The sequence below is a fragment of the Schistocerca serialis genome, chromosome 9 (assembly GCF_023864345.2).
Source record: "Schistocerca serialis cubense isolate TAMUIC-IGC-003099 chromosome 9, iqSchSeri2.2, whole genome shotgun sequence".
NCBI lineage: Eukaryota > Metazoa > Arthropoda > Insecta > Orthoptera > Acrididae > Schistocerca > Schistocerca serialis.
In genome coordinates, this window is record NC_064646.1 from 240,072,440 (window position 1) to 240,100,289 (window position 27,850).

General features: G+C 43.6%; 1 protein-coding gene across 1 annotated transcript in view; it reads right to left on the minus strand.

Annotated features, from left to right (window-relative positions):
* Positions 1–27,850, minus strand: part of LOC126419513 (uncharacterized) — a 730,476-nt gene that overhangs the window by 671,409 nt on the left and 31,217 nt on the right. The window contains exon 2 of the mRNA XM_050086703.1: positions 25,948–26,111. Coding sequence (XP_049942660.1) covers positions 25,948–26,111 — 164 coding nt within the window. The remainder of the gene's footprint in view (positions 1–25,947; positions 26,112–27,850) is intronic.

Sequence of the window (27,850 nt, forward strand, 5' to 3'; positions counted from 1 at the left end):
AGTATCCTCGGACTTCTACATCGCTGGCAGCGGATTATACACAATGCTGGTGACGACTGTGAAGTCAGTAAAACTTTGAAACACGTATCTATTTTGTACGAGCTGTAAATAAATAGTTGCCACTATTAAAGTTCCAATCGTCGTATAAGCATTTTTGTGAAGCTGAGCGAAGGAGCATCATCAGAGAAAATTGTGAACTCGATTTTTATGGCAGTTACTAATGAGCTTTACACAAATCTTGTTTGAAAAAATACAGATTATTCAATTTTTTATTTACAAAAATATCTTAATTCCTGTTAACCGAGTATACGAACAAGAAATATAAACAGGTTGATAAATTATTAATAGCAGCGCATACTGAAAAGTTAAAGTGCAGAAACTCTATAGCAGACCTACTTAAACTTTATTATTCGCGCACTTTTGCGATAACAGTAACTGGCAACTTTATTGATATAGACCTTAATGCAGTCTGTTGCATACTAATATTCTGATGTCTTATAGGACAATGAAATGAAATGAGCGTTTGGCTTCATTGGTGCAGGACGTATTACATTCGACGCCACATTGGGCGATCTGCTCGCCGGATGTGGATGAAGTGGTGATGAAGACAGCACAACACCCAGTCCCTGAGCGGAGAAAATCCCATACCCAGCCGGGAATCGAACCCGGGCCCGTAGGACGGCAATCAATCACGCTGACGACTCAGCTGTCGGGGCGGACATGGGATAATAACCAGCGGAAAATAGCAGAAGAATTCATTGCACAAAGGAAGAAATTAGGATTATGTGAGGGATTCATATAGTTACACCTTGCTGGCTAATATTAAGCACAATCTCACAATATATTATTGACTCATAAAATTTGTTAGCAACCATCTTTCTTAGTTTAAGATTAACGGAGACGCATTACAAATGTTTCTCCTTGACAAATCATTCTTACCATAAAATAATTATTGAACATAAATAACCAATTTTTTTTAAAAAAAGACTTCGATGTCATTGGAAACGGAGCACTATCTCGGATTGTTTCAAGGATGGGACGGACGTCTGACATGCTCTGCCAAAGGACCCGTCCAGGCGTTTGCCTCGAGCGATTTAGGGAATTAATCTGGATGGCCAGAATCAAATTTTTTACTGAAAAAAACCTATAAATGGCCAATAAACACCGACAGCAAGAAAATCACAGTAAAGGGAATGAGCTGAGTGAAATGAACTAATGTTCGTAGGTGTGTTTCTACATTTGAAAGATGATGTCTATTAAAGTTTCACGCCAGTCGCATAAGAGTGGTGCTAATAGCGCCACTGTGAGAATGCAGATCAGGCTGTAACGATCAGGAGCGTCAGTTACCTCTGAAATGGGACGTGGTGAGCTGATATTAGTTACGAATGCCCCTCGCCCGAAAAAGACGCTATTGTCAGCATCTCACTAACAAGGGAACCTCCCCACCGCACCCTCCTCAGATTTAGTTATAAGTTGGCACAGTGGATAGGCCTTGAAAAACTGAACACAGATCAATCGAGGAAACAGGAAGAAGTTGTGTGGAACTATGAAAAAAATAAGAAAATATACGAACTGAGTAATCCATGCGTAAGATAGGCAACATCAATGAGAATGTGAGCTCAGGAGCGCCGTGGTCTCGTGGTTTGCGTGAGCAACTGTGGAACTAGAGGTCCTTGGTTCAAGTCTTCCATAGAGTGAAAATTTTAATTTTTTTTCAGACGATTATTATCTGACAAACTCTTATGTTTTCATCGCTTTTTTGGGAGTAATTATCACATCCACAAGATAACCTAAATCGGGCATGGTAGAAGAATCTTTTTACCCGTTCGCCAAGTGCGCAAGTTAGGTGGGTCGACAACATATTCCTGTCATGTGATGAACATGCCGTCACCAGTGTCGTATAGAATATATCAGACGTGTATTCCTGTGATGGAATCGGTTGACCTATGACCTTGCGATCAAATGTTTTCGGTTCCCATTGGAAAGGCACGTCCTTTCGTCTACTAATCGCACGGTTTTGCGGTGCGGTCGCAAAACAGAGACACTAAACTTATTACAGTGAACAGAGACGTCAATGAACGAACGGACAGATCATAACTTTGGAAAATAAAAAAAGTAAACTTTTCACACGAGGGAAAACTTGAACCAAGGACCTCTCATTCCGCAGCTGCTCACGCTAACCACGCGACCACGGCGCTCCTGAGCCCACCCTCCCTTTGATGTTGCTGATCTTGCACATGGACTACTCAGTTTGTATATTTTCTTATTTTTTTCATAGTTTCACACAACTTCTTCCTGTTTTCTCGATTGATCTGTGTTCAGTTTTTCAAGGCCTATGCACTGCGCCAACTTACAACTAAATCTGAGGGGGGTGCGATGGGGAGGATCCCTTGTGAGTATGAAAGAGGTCGTGTAACTGGGTTCCGAGGTGCTGGATTTTTCTTCTGCGGTATTGAAAAAAGGTTTTGCAAGAATGTAGCCACTGTACGTGAATGCTAGCATCGGTGGTCACGAGAATGTACTCTCGCAAGAAGACCGTGCTCCGGACTGCCACACGGTGCTACCGAGAGGAAAGACCATCGTATTCAGCGTATGGCTGTGATACTTCCTACTGCATCTGATGCAGTTGGCACCACAGTGACACAAAGAATTATTACAAATCGATTACTTCAAGGACAGCTCCGAGCCAGTAGCGTACATTCTACTGACCCCAAACCACCGCGGTCTGCGACTTCAGTGGTGTCAAGCGAGAGCTCATTGGAGGGTAGGGTGACTGTTGTGTTTTCTGATGAAAGCTGGTTCTCCTCGGTGTCAGTGTTGGCCGTGTGTTGATTAGAAGGGGGCCAGTTGAGGAGGTCATGCAACCAACCTGTCTGCGTGGTAGACACGCTGGACTTGCAGTTGGACTTACGGTAGAAGGTGCGATTTCGTACGACAAGAGAGCACTCTCACGGTTTTCCCGCGCACCCACACCGCAAATTTGTACGTCAGTCTCGTGAACGTAGCTGCTACGTTCCCATTCATGACAGCATTGCAGGAGGTGTTTTCCAACGGATAGCGCCCGCCCAGATACCGCTCGTGCTACCCATCATTCTCTGCACAGTGTCGACATGTGTGTTTGCCTGCTAGATCATCAAATCCGTCTCCAATCGATCTCATATAGGAGATGATCGGACGACAACTCCCGCGCCATTCACAAACAGCATCATCCCTGTATTGACCGACCAAATACAACAAACATGGAATTCAATCCCGCAAACCAACATCCGAAAGCTGTGCAAAACAATGCACGTACGTTTGCCTGTTTGCATTCAACATTCTGTTGGTTTCATCGGTTAGTAATGTACCAACAGTTCACGCTTGCGATGGCTTATGTCGCGCTTACAATTACGTGTGATCTTACACTGTTAATGACGAAAATATGTTACTCCGACAAATGAATTCCTGAAATTTCTGTGCGCTAGAATGAATATATTTGTATAATAAGGTGAATCAGGCATAAAGGTACATGCTTTGAGGAGTGATAACATTGATGATTCTGAATAAAACGTTTCATATGGGCATGTAGACGGTTTCTGAGAATCATATATATATATATATATATATATATATATATATATATATATATATATATATATATGTGTGTGTGTGTGTGTGTGTGTGTGTGTATTCTATGTTTGTTCTGTTAATTCTTTAGACGAAACAAGTAACTAATTATTTTGCCCTGGAACTAACGATACTGTCTGCAGTATTCTACGTAGACTTTATCGTCTTGTGCCTGAGTCACTATCTCGCCTCATCCTTCATTCCATGCTCCCGCATGAGGTGAAAAGTATAGTCCTAGACCCACTGTCGCAAATTCTTCACAATTTCGACTTGTCCAGCAAACGTTTAGGAGATACAGCCAGCTCACCGAACGCTACTACAGAAGTTACACTAATTGTGAATTTATGTGTGGTGTGTGGGCATTTAAGCTTTCAATGGTTTCTGATGAAGCTCCAAAAGCAGCTCTTGGCCGAGCCGTAACATGGTGACTCACCAACTCCAACGGAACTGTGTAAGCTTCTTCGTCCCGCCCACCCTACCCCTGCCCTTAAACCCCCTGACCCTTGTAAAACTACTTTTTTACAATTCGTTTCTTTTCTACGCAGATTCAGAAAATTTCATAATTAACTGGTGTTAATAAAAATGGAGCACAGTCAAAGTGGCTAGTCAACGAGATCATTTACAGAAAGGACCAAATAAATTGAAGACTTTCGTTGCTCTAGCATGTGTGTGTTTCATAAGTGCTAGAATAGCAACAAAACGCCTATATACAAAAGACCGCTGTGGTTTAGTAACATAATTCTGTAGCTGCTGTAGAAGTTTTAGCTGCCGGCCGGGTAGGCCGAGCGGTTCTAGGCGCTATAGTCTGAAACCGCGCGACCGCTACCGTCGCCGGTTCGAATCCTGCCTCGGGTATGGATGTGTGTGATGTCCTTCTGTTAGTTAGTTTTAAGTAGTTGTAAGTTCTATGCTCTAGGGGTAGCGTCTTTGATTCATAATCAAAACGTCTTCGGTCCCGGGTTCGATCCCCGCCACTGCCTAAATTTTGATAAATAATCAGCATTGGCGGCCGAAGACTTCCGGCATAAGAACTCAGCCTCATTCTGCCAACGGCCTTGTTAAAGAGGGCGGAGGATTGGATAGAGGTTCAGGGCACTCTCTTGTCCTAGGGGTGGAAAATTGCCCCTAAAGGCGGAAGAATCAGCAATGATCAACGACATGAGAATGCAGAAGGCAATGGAAACCACTGCATTAAAAACACGTAACGTGTAACCACAGGACATGTGGCCTGTATTTGAAGAAGTGTCATGATGATCTCTCCATTGGCAAAAGTTTCCGGGACAGTCCCCCATTCGAATCTCCGGGAGGGGACTGCCAAGGAGGAGGTTACCATGAGAAAAAGATTGAATAATCTACGAAAGGATAACGTTCTACGAGTCGGGGCGTGGAATGTCAGAAGCTAGAACGTGGTAGGGAAACTAGAAAATCTGAAAAGGGAAACGCAAAGGCTCAATCTAGGTATAGCAGGGGTCAGTGAAGTGAAGTGGAAAGAAGACAAGGATTTCTGGTCAGATGAGTATCGGGTACTATCAACAGCAGCAGAAAATGGTATAACAGGTGTAGGATTCGTTATGAATAGGAAAGTAGGGCAGAGGGTGTGTTACTGTGAACAGTTCAGTGACCGGGTTGTTCTAATCAGAATCGACAGCAGACCAACACCGACAACGATAGTTCAGGTATCCATGCCGCCGTCGCAAGCTGAAGATGAACAGATAGAGAAAGTTTATGAGGATAATGAAAGGATGATGCAGTATGTAAAGGGGGACGAAAATCTAATAGTCATGGGCGACTGGAATGCAGTTGTAGGGGAAGGAGTAGAAGAAAAGGTTACAGGAGAATATGGGCTTGGGACAAGGAATGAAAGAGGAGAAAGGCTAATTGAGTTCTGTAACAGGTTTCAGCTAGTAATAGCGAATACCCTGTTCAAGAATCACAAGAGGAGGAGGTATACTTGGAAAAGCCCGAGAGATACGGGAAGATTTCAATTAGATTACATCATGGTCAGACAGAGATTCCGAAATCAGATACTGGATTGTAAGGCGTACCCAGGAGCAGATATAGACTCAAATCACATCACAGAAGTTGTGAAGGAAAACATAGGTACAAAGAAGGTAGCTACGAAGAAACCATGGGTAACAGAAGAAATACTTCAGTTGATTGATGAAAGGAGGATGTACAAACATGTTCCGGGAAATTCAGGAATACAGAAATACATGTCGCTGAGAAATGAAATAAATAGGAAGTGCAGGGAAGCAAAGACGAAATGGCTGCAGAAGAAATGTGAAGACATCGAAAAAGAAATGATTGTCGGAAGGACAGACTCAGCATACAGGAAAGTCAAAACAACCTTTGGTGACCTTAAAAGCAACGGTGGTAACATTAAGAGTGCAACGGGAATTCCACTGTTAAATGCAGAGGAGAGAGCAGATAGGTGGAAAGAATACATTGAAAGCCTCTACGAGGGTGAAGATTTGTCTGATGTGATAGAAGAAGAAACAGGAGTCGATTTAGAAGAGATAGGAGATCCAGTATTAGTATCGGAATTTAAAAGAGCTTTGGAGGACTTACGGTCAAATAAGGCAGAAGGGATAGATAACATTCCATCAGAATTTCTAAAATCATTGAGGGAAGTGGCAACAAAACGACTATTCACGTTGGTGTGTAGAATATATGAGTCTGGCGATATACCATCTGACTTTCGGAAAAGCATCATCCACACAATTCCGAAGACGGCAAGAGCTGGCAAGTGCGAGAATTATCGCACAATCAGCTTAACAGCTCATACATCGAAGCTGCTTACAAGAATAATATACAGAAGAATGGAAAAGAAAAATAAGAATGCGCTAGGTGACGATCAGTTTGGCTTTAGGAAAAGTAAAGGGACGAGAGAGGCAATTCTGACGTTACGGCTAATAATGGAAGCAAGGCTAAAGAAAAATCAAGACACTTTCATAGAATTTGCCGACCTGGAGAAAGCGTTCGACAATATAAAATGGTGCAAGCTGTTCGAGATTCTGGAAAAAGTAGGGGTAAGCTATAGGGAGAGACGGGTCATATACAATATGTACAACAACCAAGAGGGAATAATAAGAGTGGACGATCAAGAACGAAGTGCTCGTATTAAGAAGGGTGTAAGGCAAGACTGTAGCCTTTCGCCCCTACTCTTCAATCTGTACATCGAGGAAGCAATGATGGAAATAAAAGAAAGGTTCAGAAGTGGAATTAAAATACAAAGTGAAAGGATATCAATGATACGATTCGCTGATGACATTGCTATCCTCAGTGAAAGTGAAGAAGAATTAAATGATCTGCTGAACGGAATGAACAGTCTAATGAGTACACAGTATGGTATGAGAGTAAATCGGAGAACGACGAAGGTAATGAGAAGTAGTAGAAATGAGAACAGCGAGAAACTTAACATCAGGATTGATGGTCACGAAGTCAATGAAGTTAAGGATTCTGCTACCTAGGCAGTAAAATAACCAATGACGGACGAAGCAAGGAGGACATCAAAAGCAGACTCGCTATGGCAAAAAAGGCATTTCTGGCCAAGAGAAGTCTACTAATATCAAATACCGGCCTTAATTTGAGGAAGAAATTTCTGAGGATGTACGTCTGGAGTACAGCATTGTATGGTAGTGAAACATGGACTGTGGAAAAACCGGAACAGAAGAGAATCGAAGCATTTGAGATGTGGTGCTATAGACGAATGTTGAAAATTAGGTGGACTGAGAAGGTAAGGAATGAGGAGGTTCTACGCAGAATCGGAGAGGAAAGGAATATGTGGAAAACACTGAGAAGGAGAAGGGACAGGATGATAGGACATCTGCTAAGACATGAGGGAATGACTTCCATGGTACTAGAGGGAGCTGTAGAGGGCAAAAACTGTAGAGGAAGACAGAGATTGGAATACGTCAAGCAAATAATTGAGGATGTAGGTTGCAAGTGCTACTCTGAGATGAAGAGGTTAGCACAGGAAAGGAATTCGTGGCGGGCCGCATCAAACCAGTCAGTAGACTGATGACCAAAAAAAAAAAAAAAGTTCTATGGGACTGATGACCTCAGAAGTTAAGTCCATAGTTCTCAGAGCAATCTGAAGCTGTAGCTGTTGCACTCACGGTTCAAAAAGGAACGCCCAAATGACGACAGTCCAAAGTTAGTAGAAATTCCTGCATATATAAAGAGGAAGATGCTTGAAGTATTCACCGCCATACCTTAGTCAAAGACATCACTCGAGTAGAAGACTGGTTCAGCAACAGTAACTGATTATTGCAAAAAGAAAGAAGCTGTGCTGGAAAATAATTTATTGCTAATGACGCTTTTTGTCCGGTTCGCTCATCTTCAGATTATCTTCACGTAATAACAAAAAAAAAAGTTTTCGTTACATGAAAATATGTGAACGTCTCTGGCAACGTCAGTCACCGTGATTAAGCTAATGATGATGCATAGAAATTATTGTACTCATCTTAAAACAGCGAAAGCCGCATTATTCAGATAATGGGAAGCCTGCGTAACATAAGGTTAAAGCGGAAAACGCAGTCGGCGGAAGACGTAGAATGACGAAGTGAGTAAAATTATACTTGAAAAGTTAAAAATTTTGTTGAGCCCGTCCACATAGGTAGGCGTTTGCTCGTGCAACAAAAACTTTTTTTGTTGTTTGCAGGTCACACTAACCATCAGTGAAAATTTAACTGAGATGAAATAAAGGTTTGTTAATTGGTAACGAAAACGCCAATGAAACGTCAAGTTAGCTCTAGTTTCGAAGTTAAAGGGGGGGGGGGGCATTTCATTGTAATTACATTTTATTAGTATTCATTGTTAATACCCTCCCATACAAGATACAAGATTTTCATGTTTCCGGCTGTCGCAAGTCACTGATCTTTACTGAGCTGGGACAAAAATAAATGAGCGTCCTGCACAAGTAGTGAATAAGATCCTTGACTCTCTGTTTAGTATTATCTGTGGCTGTCTTGCTAGTCATTCAGTTGTGGATCTGCGGCATTCCTACTTGAGCAGAGTAGCGAGTTGTTGAGTTTTTCAGAGAATGAGATCTGTTTCTTGTGAATCTGGGAGAAGCTATCTGGATTACTTTATTGTGGAGATAAAAACTCTTTTATAATAGCCTGCATTATCGTTCTTTATATTGATGGGGAAGATTTTGGAGGAATTCTAAAGCAACGGAATCATGCGTAAAAATGAAATGTTGTCAGAACAATTAATTGTAGGAAATCTTTGTTCCTCGGATAACTAAGAACATTCACGATTAGTGTTAATTTGATCTTCTTTTTGATTACATCACTCACAACTCAGTTTGTTGAATTGCTTGTAGTTTTTTTGTAATGAGAGAATTTTGTAACTGTTAGAGTCTTCTTATGTTGTGCAGTCCCTTTGTTAATAATCAGAGCTTGATTTCTCATTTGTGTAGAGTAAAACCCACCTCCATGATTCATAGTAAAGTTGTGAAGATTTTGTGGAGTGCTCATAGCACCTTAAGCCACACGAAGTCGCAGATTGTTCCTGACAAGCAAAAAGAAAGAAATTAGTTGTGAGTAGTGAATTTCCCCTTAGCTGCATCTGCTGCTCTGTATTCGCTTTCGGGAACGTCAGTACATCAGATGCAAAATGGCATGCTGAGCAAGTGGTGTCACTCTTATTTCTGGACGGATATCGCCTTGCATTCTTGAGCAAACGATCTGTAGCCGGAATTGTCAGGTGTCTTGCTAGCGAGCAGATTCGTTTTCAGTGAACAGTATTCGTGATTTCAAACAACCATTTTTTTCCTAGTAGAGTAGTAATTTATTTTTGTGGATGTTCAAAGTCAGACATCCTTACTTCATGTTACGCGGCCTTCATAATGTTCTTCGATACTGAGTTTTCGTTATGTAGTTTATATTTAACCCTGATTAGTTTGATTATTTTGTTTTGGCAATTAATTGGACAGATTTTCTACATTTCAGATTTAGAATTTCACGAAGTTTAAAGTTTTATTTCACAAGACTGTCCACATCCGCAACATACGGCCAAAAAATAGTTTTGCTAAGTAGTTAAACACGATGTTTAGAGTACACGTTACATGAAAAGAAAGTTTTTAAATCAATACATTCAGTTACCTCACATACAAACAATTTTTTATAGAAACCTTACAATAAGCTTCGAAATTCCGCTGGTGGTAGATAGAGTGATGAAGTTTTAGGCAGTAATATATGTGTGTATTTTGTCGCTATTTATTTCCCGGTCTCGTAGCAACAAGAGGAAGGGGAAGAGAGAGGGAGAACGGACCGTGTTTCATTTAAGCGTAATTTCAGACTTCAACCTGTGTTCTGTTCGTGTACTGGAAGAACGTGTTACTGAAGTGTAGTTAGTGTGTGTGGTTAGTGTAATTCCTGCGATTCAATATGACTACTAAATGCTTCAACAGTGCTGACAATTTTTGCTACATTTGCGGACAGGCTAAATTGTAATCGCAAAGGAGGCTAGTAACGCCACATATTCGTAAGGCGTACCGATTGTACTTCAACTTTGAATCGGGGATCAGGAAGAGCTCTGGGCTCGTCATGTGTGCTGGGCATGTTGGGACTCGAGTCTTCATTCGCAGAGAAATCTTAAAAGACCTTCCATGGGCTTTGCTAAACCCATGGTATTGATAGAAACATCAAATCATGTAGAATATTGCGTTTGTATGATAATTCCATTAACACATAGTACTTCCAAAACGAAAAACTCTTCCTTAACATACCCTAACATACCGTCCCCCATGCGACCAGGGCCTAACGTAGGCGGACTGCCTGTTCCTGTCCCGCCTGATCGTGGTAGTGAAACTATCGCCGCAACATCACCTTAAACACGCGGTTCTTCAAAAGTTCCTGATTTTGTGTGGTGCGATGATTGTACAGAGATTCACAAAGTAACACAGTGTGAACTTAATTAACTATAGTGTGAGATCTGGAATTACCGCAAAGTCTTGATGAGATGGTAAATGTGACTGCGTTCCGTAATCGCCATATTCCATTACTTCAATCTTTGGAAAGAGAAAAGAACTTGGTATTTTGTAGCGATGAGCAGGGATTAATGGCTGCTATGGGCATTGACTGTTAAAACGATCAGTGGTGGTTGTTCATCGACTCCTCCAAAGTTAAGTCTAAAATGTATGCTACTGCATAATGACAACGTGTTACAATCGATTCAAATCGGGTATTAACCTTTTATGAAAGAAATAAGTGGTAAAATGAAACAGTTTTTATTGCGAATGAACGATGCAAGTTTGAATGGCAGATTTCCGGGGTTTTGAAAGTCATAGGGATATCACTTGGACTACAATGCGGCTACACCCAACTGTGTTGCTTGCAGTGCCTTTGGGAATGACGCGTAAAAAAACACTTCGTTATAAAAAGCTTCAATCACCTGCACCAGGATCTCGCAATGTTATGCGTGAAGCATTTTGTCGCAACGAAGAACATAATTCTCCATGCTCTTCATACAAAATTAGACCCAATGGAAAATTTCGTGAAGAGGCGGACGAAACCGAGGAAGCGTTTTTCTATTTTCGCGAGAAATTCCCACGTCTTTGTGAGGAAAATGTAAAAGGTGGATCCCCAGATACGCAGCCTCTACAGGCATGAGCATTTCACCGCCAACCTGACAGATTATGAAAAGTTAGCTTGGGATGTCATTGTTCACGTGCCAACAAATGGTTCAAATGGCTCTAACCACTATGGGACTTAACATCTGACGCCGTCAGTCCACTAGACTTAGAACTACTTAAACCTAACTAAACTAATGACACCACACAGATCCATGTCCGAGGCAGGATCCGAACCTGCGACCGTAGCAGCAGCGTGGCTGTGGACTGAAGCGCCTAGAACCGCTCGGCCACAGTGGTCGGCTCACCTGCCAACAAACTTTCCAGGAAATAAGAGGGAAGAAACCCACAAGAATATTGTGGAAAATCTTCTTCAGTGTTACAGTAGACTGGGGTGAAACACATACTTGAATTTACATTTCCTACATTCCCACCTGCTTTTCTTTTCCCAACAACTGTGGCGCTATAACCGACGACCACAGAGAACACTTCCACCAGCAAATTTCTGGCATGGAAATCAAATACCAGGGACAGTGGAGTGCATCAACGTTAGCCGATTGTTGGTGTACACTAATCAGAGAATTACCAGCGGAAATCTACAAACGCCAGGCAAAGCGGCTGCGCCGTCACTGACCTTCCTCCGAGCGACAACACCAAGATAAATACATGCATAAGCTTATATATGCAATAACGTAGTCGTACTTGAGAAAAAATGGAGATACTCTCGCATTTTCATTAAGACTTTCGTTATCAGCACACCCGAAAACGTGGATATTAACTGTTTTCTTGCCAGCTATAGAATAAAATTTTGTTGGCTAATGTTATCTGAACCTGCGTCAACTACTGGCAATGTTTTATTAGTAAAGAAGCCTTCTGCAAAGGAGATTTGATTTTTCTTTTGAAATTACTAAGAGATCTCGCCGAAGTGGCGTCAAATAAAGGATTTGCATTAGGAGGCCAAACTCGCCAGGAGACTTCTCCAGGTCAATATTGCTGTACACACGTTCCGTGTTTCATGTTCAGTGTCTCATTACATTGCGCTCTATTCATTGAACAACAATTGAACTTAGTGCATGCAAATTATGATAAAAAGAAACCTGACCTCAGATCCCAGACAAGGTAGAAGCTCATCTGGAATAATACACGAAGCCGGAAAGACAATTGTTAACAATGAGTACTGAATACATTGTTGGATCAGTTGGACACTTACAGCGACAGACGTGGCAAACAATGTGGATAGCACCAGGATTAGGAGCCACCACCAGCTTCCACAATGCATTGTTGACTGCTTGGATCTATGGCTTCGTGGGGTCTGTGCCACAGTCGAACCCTATCATTAACTCTTATAAACTGAAATTGAAACTCATCAAACCAGGCCACGGTTTTCCAGTCGTCTAAGGTCCAAACTATACGGTGACTAGCATAGGAGAGGTGTTGCAGCCGACGCTGTAAAGGTACTCGCGTCGTCTACTGCCATAGTCCATTAACGCCAAATCTGGGTTCACTATTCCAACGAATAAGTTCGTCGTACGTTCCACATTGATTTCTGCTGTTAGTTTCAGCAGTGTTGCTTGTCTGTTGGCATTGACAATTCTTCGCAAACGCCGCTGCTCTCGGTCGTTAAGTGAAGGCTGTCGACCACTGCGTTCTCCGTGGTGAAAAGTAATGCCTGAAATTTTGTATTCTCGACACACTGTTGGCACTGTGGATCTCGGAATACTGTATTCCCTAACGGTTTAGAAGATGGAATGTCCTCTGCGTCTAGCTCCAGCTACCATTACGTGTTCAGAGTCCGTTAATTCCGTCATGTTCCCATAATCACGTCGTAAATTTGAATACAAATGATGGCTCCATCAATTCACTGTCCTTTTATACCTTTTGTACTCATTAATGCCCGCAGCTTGTGGTCTTGCGGTAGTGTTCTCGCTTCCGACGCACGGGGTCCCGGGTTCGATTCCCGGCGGGGTCAGGGATTTTTCCTGCTTTGAGATGACTGGGTGTTGTTGTGTCGTCTTCATCATCATCATTCATCCCCAATACGGTCGGAGGAATGCAATGGCAAACCACCTCCACTAGGACCTTGCTTAGGACAGCGGTGCGGTTCTCCCGCATCGTCCCCTACGCTCCTCGGAGCATGGGACCTCATCATTCATCATACTCATTACTACCACCGTCTGTATATGCACATGTCACTATCTTGTGACTTTCGTTACCTCAGTGTAAATCTAAAGTTTTGGGGATAGACTGTAAATAAGTGTCTCACATTCTTCTAAATTCTTCGCGGTAACAGCATAGGTGCCAAGCCTCTGTTTTTACTACAGTAGTTTCCCATTTATTACAGAGAATACGAGGAAATCGAAAGGACGGACGTTACTTGGCAGCGGAATTTCGCCACGAGCTGTTCCGACGGAAAGGAAATTTCGTAAAAGGTGCTTGCTGTAACGTCGGCAAAGTATCACGGGAACTGGCCATTCTGCCAGCAGTGCCGGCACCGAGGGACAAGACTTCTTGTGATCGCTGTCATTGTCCAGAGAGAGGACAGCCATTACGTAGAGTGGGCGACTCGCTCAGATACACACACACACCCTCGTCTTTCTCTCAGGGGATTAGCACCGGCTGGTTGGCAAACTTCCACTGTTACGGCGCTGGCGGCCCCTGCTGTGGAGCCACGCGTGTGCGATGCGGAGGCAAAGCACCACACTGGAAGAGTCACTAATTCCTGGAAGTCACATACTTGTGCAAGGCTCTCCATACCACAGTCTGTAATAAGAGAAAGGAAATTGCGGCTACCAAACCTGTGCCCAACACTGTGGATGTTACAGGCTGGCTTTAGAAGGCATTAAACATTTTGACCTCAACCCACCGCTAGACTGAATGCTGCCTGATGAAGTTCCGGAATGTGACGTGGTAAAGTAAACACACACTGCTCTGAAAAACTTAAAAATGAGACAGATAACGTAAGGCAACATGATGACAACTGGATAGAAATGAATGAAAGTGCGAGAGCGTCGTTCCAGATGTGTCAGAGTCGTTCACAGAAAGCTCTATGTCTGAGATCAGCTTGACTGTAAGTCCAAATGGGGCTGGCCCCCCTACACGAGGTATTGAAGAAACGAGGAAAGACAGTGTGTCTCGATCAAGGAGCAGTTACGGTCCAGTGGCGGTGATATTACAACATGGTCCGGAGACAACTTTTGGATGACTTCACACGAAGAAGAATCTTCGAGAAACTGGAAGAAGGGCGAAGTGTTAGGACTGTATGCCAGGAGTGTTGTATCGCTCACAGCATTGTTTCACGTGCCTGGGGAGCGTTCCGAAACAGAGGCAAAGTTGCCCGTAGGAGAAGAGGTGATCGGCCATGGTCAACTACAGTAGTAAGTGACGGCCACATTGCGCAGCAGGCAAGAGGGGACCCACATAATCTCATACTCCACAGTGTCACGGCAATTGCGTGGGGATGGTCTGTTTTTCGACGACCAGCATATCGTGTTCCGTTGATAGACCTGCATCGGCGGCACATTAAAAAAATATCAAAAACTGTCATTGTCAAGCAAATCAACGTCCCTGAATTAACATAGTTTTGGATGCATTAGTATCTTGTGGACATGTCATATCCACGAGAATGAGCACATTAATGATCTGAGGCTGATTGAAATCGTAATGTGCAATTATATTATTGATGGTACGAAGTAAATCCAGCAAAAGAGCTGTGTAAGCTTAGGGAGCGATGACCTCAACAGTTTGGTCCCATAAGACTTAACCCCTACTTTCCAAATTTTCGGTTCTTTCTAACATCTCTTTATTTTCTCGTCTTCAACTGTCCAGTTTTATTTTTCACATACCACTATTCTGCACATAAGTACGAAATATATGAAGCCAGAAACTCTTCTCTGAATTCCAAATAAATATTTGGTACGAGCAGAACTCTATTCTTAAAAAATGTTTTATCCTCCTGGACCATTATTTTAGTGTGTTCCTCGATTCATTTAACTGTTGGATTGTTGCGTCATCGTCTTCTTCAAGTTTATTGGCAGCCTATTGTTCTCGATTCCTCTGCTCTCAACGTCGTTGTGACAGTGCTAATCGACATTTCACACCATAATAAAATATAATCTCTCAACTTTTTGTAATTTTTTGTTGAATATATATTGATACAGTCGATCACGCACCTATTGCACCAAGCACCGTTGTCATTTGCCATATTAGTGAACGGCCACTTATCACTGACTAGTCAGATGTATCATTTGCATGTGCTTACTTATCTTTCTACCATCTCGTTTCCCACAAGCGCTTGTTATGTTACTGTGGTGTCACCGCCAGACACCACACTTGCTAGGTGGTAGCCTTTAAATCGGCCGCGGTCCATTAGTATACGCCGGACCCGCGTGTCGCCACTGTCAGTAATTGCAGACCGAGCGCCACCACACGGCAGGTCTAGAGAGACGTACTGGCACTCGCCCCAGTTGTACAGCCGACGTTCATAGCAATGGTTCACTGACAAATACGCTCTCATTTGCCGAGACGATAGTTAGCATAGCCTTCAGCTACATTTGCTACGACCTAGCAAGGCGCCGTATTCAATTGATAATTAATATTATGAAGTATGTACCGTAACGAGAGATGTTCTACAATTGTGGATTAAAGTTAAGTATTATATCAACTACGTACTTTATTTGCAGTTCTCAAGATATTATCCTGTTCCAGACCTCACGCCAGTCAGCGTGTAATTAAACGCGTGCATTTCGGCCTCCTCTAGAAACACAGTGTTGGCTCTTCTGTCAACACTACAGTTACAACTTTATCACGCCTTAAAACTGCACTTAATTTTCCAATACGTAATGGCAGTTCTTTTCAGAGTAAAACTGTTAACTAATAATAACCGTAGAATTATCTTCCTTTTATTTGATTATCGTACTAACGTCCTAACTTTACACCATTCTCTTTCGTTTTTTTTTCTTTTTTGAAGATCAACTTTCACTAAAGGGAGAATATCGAAATAGCAGTGGTGCTTCAGAAATCGTAACGCCCGTGTGTTCACTAGTTGATATGGTCAGTGGCCTAACTGTTCATTACATAAGCTAAGATTAAACCGCGCCGTTCTTATTTACGGAAATCATCACACACATAAAGTATATAAACTGAATGAAGTATTTTTCGGAGCATTAAACGGAGACTTTCACCGCCAAACTCTCAGGTAATGTTCAACTGAAACAAAGACGGGGGTAAGAGAGTCTACTCACACATCTAAATCACGACTTTTCATTATTTCTTACTATTTTCGACCTAGTCAGGCCTGCCTCAGATGTCCTTAGCATTTCTCAGTAGAGCACCGAATAGCGTCTGAAGGGCGCTTGAGACGAAACGGGCCACTAATAAAAAGCATATTGTTTTAATACAAGATTTTAGAATTAAATCGATGTATGCTCCAATAAAACTTGGTTCTAACTGGATAAGTTAAACACTGTTTCCGCAAAGTATTATTGTGGTCCACCCAAAATAGACACATTATACATTTGTCAAAACAATGATTAGTTAAAAGCTGAATGGTGTGTTTGTCAATTACAACGTTTCAGCCCCACAACAGCTATTGCACTGGACGTAACACACCACGATGCTAAACTAGCTCTTCAGGTTTTTTATTTGTAGTCGTAAAGAATCGGCAGTGATTTAAGCAATGCAGTCATATGCGATAAATTATTACGAAAAAGCAAAGCACTGAACACACTGTCACTGAACTCCGTAACCAACACACTTTTTATAATTTAGGTCAGTTCGGCTATATTCTCCCGTATAGATTAGCCAGGAGACATTTGTGGAATGGACTGTTTCCATTTCAACACGTGTCTACTAAAACACAACTAAGGTCGAGTTACGTTCTGTGCCACAGCAATTCTAGCTCATACAAAGCATCGAATCAAACATTGCTCTCAGTCTTTTTCTTTCTTGGCTCTACAGCTCATGGTCAACCTTGGCCTCTTCTACAATTTCCTTCCATTTCTTTCGGTCCGTTGCCAATACTCTCCAGTTTCTATAGCCCTTCTTCCTAAGTTATCGATTACTCCATCTTCCCATCTGGCTCTGGGTCGACCACGTCCTCTCTGCCCTCCTTGCTTTCCTTGTAATATTTTTTTTTGGTACTTCTGTATCATTCATGCGAGCCACATGTCCCGCCCACCTCATTCTGGATGATTGCACTGTCCTTCTGACGGGTCAGTCTTTGTATATGATATACAACTCATGGTTGTGTCTCCTCTTCCATCTTTCCCTTTCACAGATTGGGCCGGTAATTCGTCTTAGTACCTTTCTTTAAAATTCATCCAATATTTGAGTTTCTTTAGTTGTTAATGTCCAGGTTTCAGAGGCACATGTAAGCACTGGTCGTATAAGTGATTTATAGATAGATAATTTAGTGGTACGAGTCAGGAGCCTTGAGGATAGAAGTCTTGTTAGGGCAAAATAGGCTCTATTGGCTAGTATTAATCTCCCAGTTTCATAGGAGGTATCATTTAGATGAGTAGCTGTTGAGCCCAGGTACTTGAAATGTTGAACCCTCTCAAACGTCTAATTGCCCATTGTTATTGCATTTAGCATATTTCCTCTATGTGCTTTTCCAGCTGCCACATATTTTGTTTCTTGTTGTTTAATAATTAACCCCATGCTCCTACTAGCCTGTTCGCGGGTCGTATATGTCTCTTCCATTGCATTTTGGGTTCTTGCTACTACGTCATCCGTTTAGGCCAGTTAAGTTATCCTGCACTGCTTCATGGAAGATCGTTCCCCCTACATCGTTGCGTTTCTCATCACCCTCTCCCGGGCGGCATTAGAAAGAAGACATACCAGTGTATCCCCTCGTCGCACTCCGTTTTTAATACTCAATGTGTTGGACATCATTGCTCCTTTTCTTACACTCCTTGTGTTTCGCTCACTGTCATTCTCACCAGCTTTACCAACTTTCTCGAGATTCCAAGTTCATCTAGAGCTTGATGTAGCTGCTCTCTATTTATGCTATCATAAGCTGCTTTGAAAGCTATAAAGAGATTATGCGTGCGAAATTCTTTTCTTTTTTCCGGGATTATTCTTAAGGTGAATATTTGTTCTATAGTTGACTTTCCGGGGAGAAATCCGCATTGGTACGGCCCCGTCTCCCTCTGTATGATTGGAAGGATTCTGTCGAATAGTGTATTCTTAATTTCAGAGTATATGCTTGAGCGTGGCGCCACGGTTACTCACCAAAATATTGTGGCAGTCATTCCGAAAGTATGACGGATCTGTGCTGTATCGACGACTAACAACCAAAATAAATTCACAGAAAGTATCTTCACAGATAAACGATTCAACGATGAAGTTTTGAATAATACACTGTTGGAAATGGAAAAAAGAACACATTGACACCGGCGTGTCAGACCCACCATATTTGCTCCGGACACTGCGAGAGGGCTGTACAAGCAATGATCACACGCACGGCACAGCGGACACACCAGGAACCGCGGTGTTGGCCGTCGAATGGCGCTAGCTCCGCAGCATTTGTGCACCGCCGCCGTCAGTGTCAGCCAGTTTGCCGTGGCATACGGAGCTCCATCGCAGTCTTTAACACTGGTACCATGCCGCGACAGCGTGGACGTGAACCGTATGTGCAGCTGATGGACTTTGAGCGAGGGCGTATAGTGGGCATGTGGGAGGCCGGGTGGACGTACCGCCGAATTGCTCAACACGTGGGGCGTGAGGTCTCCACAGTACATCGATGTTGTCGCCTGTGGTCGGCGGAAGGTGCACGTGCCCGTCGACCTGGGACCGGACCGCAGCGACGCACGGTTGCACGCCAAGACCGTAGGCTCCTACGAAGTGCCGTAGGGGACCGCACCGCCACTTCCCAGCAAATTAGGGACACTGTTGCTCCTGGGGTAACGGCGAGGACCATTCGCAACCGTCTCCATGTAGCTGGGCTACGGTCCCGCACACCGTTAGGCCGTCTTCCGCTCACGCCCCAACATCGTGCAGCCCGCCTCCAGTGGTGTCGCGACAGGCGTGAATGGAGGGATGAATGGATACGTGTCGTCTTCAGCGATGAGAGTCGCTTCTGCCTTGGTGCCAATGATGGTCGTATGCGTGTTTGGCGCCGTGCAGGTGAGCGCCACAATCAGGACTGCATACGACCGAGGCACACAGGGCCAACACCCGGCATCATGGTGTGGGGAGCGATCTCCTACACTGGCCGTACACCACTGGTGATCGTTGAGGGGACACTGAATAGTGCACGGTACATCCAAACCGTCATCGAACCCATCGTTCTACCATTCCTAGAACGGCAAGGGAACTTGCTGTTCCAACAGGACAATGCACGTCCGCATGTATCCCGTGCCACCCAACGTGCTCTAGAAGGTGTAAGTCAACTACCCTGGCCAGCAAGATCTCCGGATCCGTCCCCCATTGAGCATGTTTGGGACTGGATGAAGCGTCATCTCACGCGGTCTGCACGTCCAGCACGAACGCTGGTCCAACTGAGGCGCCAGGTGGAAATGGCATGGCAAGCCGTTCCACAGGACTACATCCAGCATCTCTACGATCGTCTCCATGGGAGAATAGCAGCCTGCATTGCTGCGAAAGGTGGATATACACTGTACTAGTGCCGACATTGTGCATGCTCTGTTGCCTGTGTCTATGTGCCTGTGGTTCTGTCTTGTGTGATCATGTGATGTATCTGACCCCAGGAATGTGTCAATAAAGTTTCCCCTTCCTGGGACAATGAATTCACGGTGTTCTTATTTCAATTTCCAGGAGTGTAGAAACTAATTCGCTATATTAGACTGTGAATGTTCCCAAAGAAGCTCAATAGGACATCTGTTGTTGGCAGTAACCAGGACTACTACATTGTTTGCTGATGATGCTGTTCTCTGCAGAAGTATCTCCATTGCTGTCTGAAATGTCGATAAGATATCTATTCGGTCTAATGAGTGGAAATCTCTTTAAATTTGGATTAGTGCAGGAAATGATATAGATAGTATCCGTCGAGAATATTAGTGGCTAACATCTGGGAAATGTCACATCCTTTATTATTTTGGGGTAATACTAAGAAGCGATGTGAAATGAGGAGAATACGTTAAATCAATAGAAGATACAGCAAATTGAAAATTTATATTTGCTGGAAGGTTCAAAAATGGTTCAAATGGCTCTGAGCACTATGGGACTCAACTGCTGAGGTCATTAGTCCCCTAGAACTTAGAACTAGTTAAACCTAACTAACCTAAGGACAGCACAAACATCCATGCCCGAGGCAGGATTCGAACCTGCGACCGTAGCGGTCACGCTGTTCCAGACTGAAGCACCTAGAACCACTCGGCCTTGCTGGAAGGCTCCTGTGAAAGTGCAGTGCATCTTTTGTTGTATAAAAGACGTTATATAGAAGACGTCATGTGAAAGACGTCATAGGCGAAACGTTACTGTCAATAATTGTAGATGTGATGGTAGAGTGTTCGTGTTGTCTGCTACGCACACACCATTGCTACAGGATGGCCTGTGTGTGTGTGTGTGTGTGTGTGTGTGTGTGTGTGTGTGTATGTTTGTGCGTGGGTGGGTGGGGGGGGGGGCTAAATGGATCTACCAGTGCATTGGCGAGAGCGGAGTCACGAATGTTGGCTCATTAAAATGTTTTTTTTATTAAACGACATTTCTCATACAGTAGGTCGACGGCTTCGACCCACGTGCGGACGCTGGCTACCGGCTGTCAGTGAGTCTGCTGGCGCAGTGGGGTGCTGAAAAGCATACCAGCGACTGGGGTGCCGACAGCCTCGCTAACAAAAGAGGGTCGTCTTCTCCACTGCGCGCTACGTTTTCGGCTAGTCAGGCGCACTCTTCTCGTGGCCCAAGGTGGTTGGTATACACTGCGACCGGAGTCCACGACTCTCGAAGATTGGCTGGAGTTCAGGCGATGGCATCTATTGAGAGATCTGTCTCGGTGGTACCAGTTAGAAGCCTGGAACCACCATGGCCAGCTGATGCCTTTCACCTACATGTTTTTGGTTGCGAATAAAGCTGAAGAGACTCGGGTGTACGTCTAACTGGTAACACAAACTTTTCCCGATGAATGCACGAAGAAGGTGAAATGAACCAACCAGCTGAAGTGGAAGCTTACATATTGGGCTGTTGCATAAGTTTGTAGCGTTTTTCCTCAAGTTTAATAAACCACAATATACACGTAACAGAGACTTATGTCATCAATAATGTATTCTACTTTACGGTTTACAACAGTCTGCCAACATTGGGGTAAGTTTTCGATTCCGCTACTGTAGAAATCACGTGGTTTTGAGGTGGAGTACTCGTCCAGCCATGTTCGGAGTGCATTTTCATCCGGAATGGAAATAACCTGAAGAATACTCGAAAAGAGAGTAGAAAAGGTGAAATTCTGGGATCGCAAGAAGCTATGAGTAAGATGAGTGCGGAATGATTCCCCAACCCCTCTCCTGAATAGCACTTTTTGTCAGTATAGTAGAAAGAGGGCGGGCGTTATCGTGGAGTAGTATCACTTCAAGCTGTCTTCCTGATCGTTGCTCTTAGACTGCCTCTGCAAGGCGTCTCAGTTGTTGACAATAAACGTCAGTAGTCGTTAGACTGCGGGGAAACAATTTGTAACACACCACACCGTTGTTGTTCCACCAGATGCGTGACACTACCTTTGGAGAAAGTGCGCAAGTCTGTGTACTGGGAGTTGCTGCTTTGCTTGGGCTCAAACATTCCTTCCATTTCCTCATTTTAGCTTAAACACACCATATCCTATCACCAATAACGATACAGCATAGGAATGGATGGATGGTCGGTGTTGTCCACGAGAAAATTTATGATGAGCAAGCAGAGATGCACTTATAGCCAGCCGCTGATTTTTGTGATTTTGGCTTAGAGCATGCGGTACAAATAATTTTTGAAACTTCCTTATTGCATGCAAATGACGCACGATGATGTACTGATCACAGTAAATCACATCTGGCTGTTCTCCAGTACACTGACGTGGACCATTGTGCATTAGTACATTTGAACGATCCTCATCCAAACTTGAAGGCCTTTCTCAAAGTGGAGACTGACTAATGTCAAAACGATTCTCTTTAAAACGAAAAAACCATTTTTACCGTTTTCTGTGCAATTGTATCATCCCCATACATGGCACAAATGTTTCTGGTTGCCTCCGCTCCAGCCATCCCTCTACTGAACTCAAACACAAGAACATGACGGAAATGTTCCGAGTGCTCCACTTTGCACTCCACTTTCTAGCGTCCACACTCCATATGTAGAGTCAAACAGCAACAGTTAACTACAAATAAAAAATGGCAATCGATAAATAAATTCATAGCAACCGGAATACTAACATGCAAAACAAAACTGCTACGAACTTAAGGGACCATCTTAATACTTGTTCTGTGGCAGGCTGTGAAACAGTACTTTATGCTACAGCACGTAGGAATCTGGTCCACTGCTCCAGTGGAACGGTGCGGTGCTATGCCAGCATTATTAAAGCATCAAGAAGCTAAATCACACAGGTGGTTGGCCCGCATGCACTTTGATTGACTGCTGTTGTTGCATGCCAGCGTCCGATGCCGAAAACAAAGTGCTGCTCCAGTGTTTGGTTCCCTTGTCACGTAGGCATGACAATGGATGTCGAACTTATTCAGAGATAAGCTACCAGGATCTTAACATGTTGATCTAGATCATAAGAAAGTGTACGAGGTGCATTCAAGTTCTAAGGCCTCCGATTTTTTTTCTCCGGACTGGAAAGAGATAGAAACATGCGCATTGTTTTAAAATGAGGCCGCGTTCATTGTCAATACGTCCCAGAAATGGCAGCACCGTACGGCAGATGGAATTTTACCGCCAGCGGCAAGAATGAGATCTGTTTTAAATACTTAAAATGGCGACGTTTTCCTTACTTGAACAGCGTGCAATCATTCGTTTTCTGAATTTGCGTGGTGTGAAACCAATTGAAATTCATCGACAGTTGAAGGAGACATGTGGTGATGGAGTTATGGATGTGTCGAAAGTGCGTTCGTGGGTGCGACAGTTTAATGAAGGCAGAACATCGTGTGACAACAAACTGAAACAACCTCGGGCTCGCACAAGCCGGTCTGACGACATGATCGAGAAAGTGGAGAGAATTGTTTTGGGGGATCGCCGAATGACTGTTGAACAGATCGCCTCCAGAGTTGGCATTTCTGTGGATTCTGTGCACTCAATCCTGCATGACGACCTGAAAATGCGAAAAGTGTCATCCAGGTCGGTGCCACGAATGCTGACGGATGACTACATGGCTGCCCGTGTGGCATGTTACCAAGCAATGTTGACGCGCAACGACAGCATGAATGGGACTTTCTTTTCGTCGGTTGTGACAATGGATGAGACGTGGATGCCATTTTTCAATCCAGAAACAAAGCGCCAGTCAGCTCAATGGAAGCACACAGATTCACCGCCACCAAAAAAATTTCGGGTAACCGCCAGTGCTGAAAAAATGATGGTGTCCATGTTCTGGGACAGCGAAGGCGTAATCCTTACCCATTGCGTTCCAAAGGGCACTACGGTAACAGGTGCATCCTACGAAAATGTTTTGAAGAACAAATTCCTTTCTGCACTGCAACAAAAACGTCCGGGAAGGGCTGCACGTGTGCTGTTTCACCAAGACAACGCAACCGCACATCGAGCTAACGTTACGCAACAGTTTCTTCGTGATAACAACTTTGAAGTGATTCCTCATGCTCCCTACTCACCTGACCTGGCTCCTAGTGACTTTTGGCTTTTTCCAACAATGAAAGACACTCTCCGTGGCCGCACATTCACCAGCCTTGCTGCTATTGCCTCAGCGATTTTCCAGTGGTCAAAACAGACTCCCAAAGAAGCCTTTGCCGCTGCCATGGAATAATAGCGTCAGCGTTGTGAAAAATGTGTACGTCTGCAGGGCGATTACGTTGAGAAGTAACGCCAGTTTCATCGATTTCTGGTGAGTAGTTTATTAGAAAAAAAATCGGAGGCCTTAGAACTTGAATGCACCTCGTAAAAGAGACAAAGATGGAATCTGAATGGGCATCTCTGGAAAAAAAATTACCTTTTTTGTACATAACCCTGTTGAGTAATTGGAAGATCAGCATTTGGGAAGGCTGTTCGACGGTTACCCTGTCACCATCGTACATCTGATGTCGGGCTCAAAAGAATGAGATAGGAGACATCGGATCACCTACAGAGGCACACAGGCAGTAATTTTTTCCTCTCTCTATATGCGACTGCAATAGGATAGAAAATCGCTAATGTAAGTAGGAAGTACCTCGCCCGCTGAGTGTACAGTGATTTTCTGCATATCACGTGAATGTAAATTTTAACAGACATAAGATAATTGCGAGACAACTCTTAGCATATTATGCTGCAACTTTGCAGTTGTATTCTTGTAATAAGGTGAAACGTTATCTTTTATATGAATGACACCATGCGAAATCCGCAGGTGTGATAAATGTTATGTAAATTGAGGGTGGATTGGGGAGAAAGGAAAGGAAAGGGAAGAAGCTATTGATATCAGCTGCATCGGGACTTTATGCGGAATCAGCGGCGACAAGTTAAATCGCGTGCGGATGTAGATTTTGTTCGAACTCCAGCGGGAATCTAAAATTGGCTAGTATAGAGGACATGGACGAAGTCGGTGGAAAAGTGTTACTATGTGGGAATGTGGGTCGGCCGAGGGGCGTATCGAAGTAGTCCGCTTATTTGCAATAAACTGTATCCAAGTGGCGCTGTAGTTAACGCAGCTGCATCGTAAGCAGGAGATCTCAGGTTTGAGTGCCGGTCAAGAGAGAATTTTGACTCGTCCCCGCTGATTCCACATAAAGTCCCGATGAAGCTAAATCAATATTTCCTTCCCTTTCCGTTCTCCCCTGTCCACCCTCAATTTACATAAGAAATATTCTTTCTCAATGTTCATATTTACAGAAAGGCACTACGACTACTATTCGACACTGTGATAACATTGAGAGGCAAACAATGCTGAAGGTTTCCCGAATGTAGGCAGCGACACACTGTTAGATAAAGTATTCTGCTCCCTCTGAACTAAATACCTTGTTGTTAAGTTGGTGACACACAGGTAGGTTGCTTTGATACTTCAGCTGTTACATCACTTTTCCAGGTAACCCCTTCGTATGCCGTTATTCGTCTAACAAAAGTTGGGCCATTCTAAATTGTTCCTCTAATAGTTGAAGCCATAACCTGGAGACGAAGAGTCCCCTCTGATTCCACATAAAATCCCGATTAAGCGGAATCAATATTTCCTTCCCTTTCCTTTCTCCCCTGTTCACCCTCAATTTACAAAAGAAATATTCTTTCTTAATGTTCATATTTACAGAAAGGCACTACGACTACTATTCGACACTGTGATAGCATTGAGAGGCAAACAATGCTGAAAGTTTCCCGAATGTAGGCAGCGACACACTGTTAGATAAAGTATTCTGCTCCCTCTGAACTAAATACCTTGTTGTTAAGATGGTGATACACAAGTAGGTTGCTTTGATACTTCAGCTGTTACATACCTTTTGCAGGTAACCCCTTCGTATGCCGTTATTCGTAAAACAAAAGTTGGGCCATTCTAAAGTGTTCCTCTAATAGTTGAAGCCATAACCTGGAGACGAAGAGTAAGTACGCTGACCAGTTAGACAGAGACTTCTAATTGGGCCATCCTAGCAGGTGCTCGAAAGCCTCTGTAGTATTATATGACACTTAGTAAAGTCATAGCTACCCTGGCGTCTTACCTTGAGAAACCTTGGGAACCTGAGGATGGGGTTGGTGCCCAGGTTGATCTGGAGCAGGTCTAGTGGGAGCAACGCGCTCAGGTCGAGCAGGAAGGCCCTCGAACGCAGGTAGTGGCCCGCCAGCTTCTTGGAGTCGTATACCATCAGGCCCTGCTCCAGGTAACCTGCACAAGCAAAGAACACAGACACTGTCAGGTAGCCGCATTCCCCCAAAACCATGGCGGTTAATCATAAAGTTTCTATTATCAACTCAAAAACTTTACGTCACTTAATTGTTATTTATTTGCAGAGACATTGTTACAGTTCTCGTATACTTTGAAATACCTGCCTTGTAGTTCCCTAGCATGCCATTACAACAACCACCGACAAACTGGTGCTGCCTATTGATAAAGTAGAGAATCGGATTGAAATTAGTTTTCCGCATTTGAAGGAGGACAACTTTGCAACTGTCTGTGCTGAGTTGGTGAAAAGGCACTTTACAAATACACCATCATATGTAGTTTGGTGACACCTCCAGTGTGGTCAAACGAGTCAGAATGACGATGAGCGAGTAGTTGACAATCTGCTACTCGAAGACGTGAGTATCACAATGGAGGTGATATTGGACAGCATGAAAATCAGTCACGGATTAGTTTTAAACATCTTGCACATGATTTTGAACATTACAGAAATCGCCATCCGCTAGTTACGTGACTGTTCATACCTATTTCAAAAGGCCTGCTTAACTGAGACAGCAGTGGAAATTTTGAAGCTAAGCAAGGGTATTTCAGATAACTTCACCATGCTCGAGTGGGGGAGTATTACTAGGACCACGACACAAAGGAGATAAACGTAACGTGGTCATTTTTCTGAAACTGCCGCTAACATTTTTCAGAGGATGATATCCAAATTCCCTGGACCAAGTAGTCGTGCTGTGACCGCCGATTTTTGTTTAGCATACCCAGTGGCTATTTTCATTTCAGTGTTTCTTCTCTAGTATACTGGCTGCATCACATACGAATTCTTTTAAGAGGTGTTAGCCAGCATTAAAATATTGAGCCTTAACTAGAGTTGCTGCGCCGCGTCGACTGGTCGCGTGGTTAGAGGCGCCATGTCACGGACTGCACGGCCTCTTCCGCCGAAAGTTCGAGTCCTCCCTCGGACATGCGTGCGTGTGTTGTTCTTAGCATAAGTTGGTTTTAGTTAGTTTAAGTATTGTATAACTGTAGGGACCGATGACCTCAGCAGTTTGGTCGCTTAGGAATTTACACACACACACACACACACACACACACACACACACACACACACACACACACGTTTAGAGTTGTTGCTTCAGGTAGCCAATCATTTGCGTAAATTCTCCTCTTCCGGCTCACTCTCCATACAGGACATGGAACACATCTTTTTCTGTTGATGGGAACATGGAATTCTTCGCAGAAGGCTTTCAGCAAGATAAGAGATCTCTAGACAGATGTGGCTTCCCAGAGGCAATGTGAATTTTCGTTTACATGCCTTGGAATAACGTCTGGTTGAAACTTCCTGAATATAGCCTTCTCATCGGGTCATACCGTTATTTTCTACAGAGACCACGGTGTTTTATTACGTATACATGCATCGGACAGGTCCTTTCCAGAACTATTCCATGCGGGGAGGGAGATATTTTGCTATCCTCCACATCGAAGAGCACATTGCTTTGACACAGATTCATTTGAATTTCACTCGTCGGCGCTCACAAGCTTTGTCACCAATGGTCAGCGTGTTCCTGCTTTCAGGAGAAAGTAGAGTTTCAGACCATCCAGAAGGAAAATACGTCCATCTAGGCTTCAGCAGAGTGAACACTTCAGTTTACGAAAGGAAAGATGAATGAAGAGACGAGCCTTTGCTATCACTAGAACGATGTCCGCACGTAAGTATCATGTAC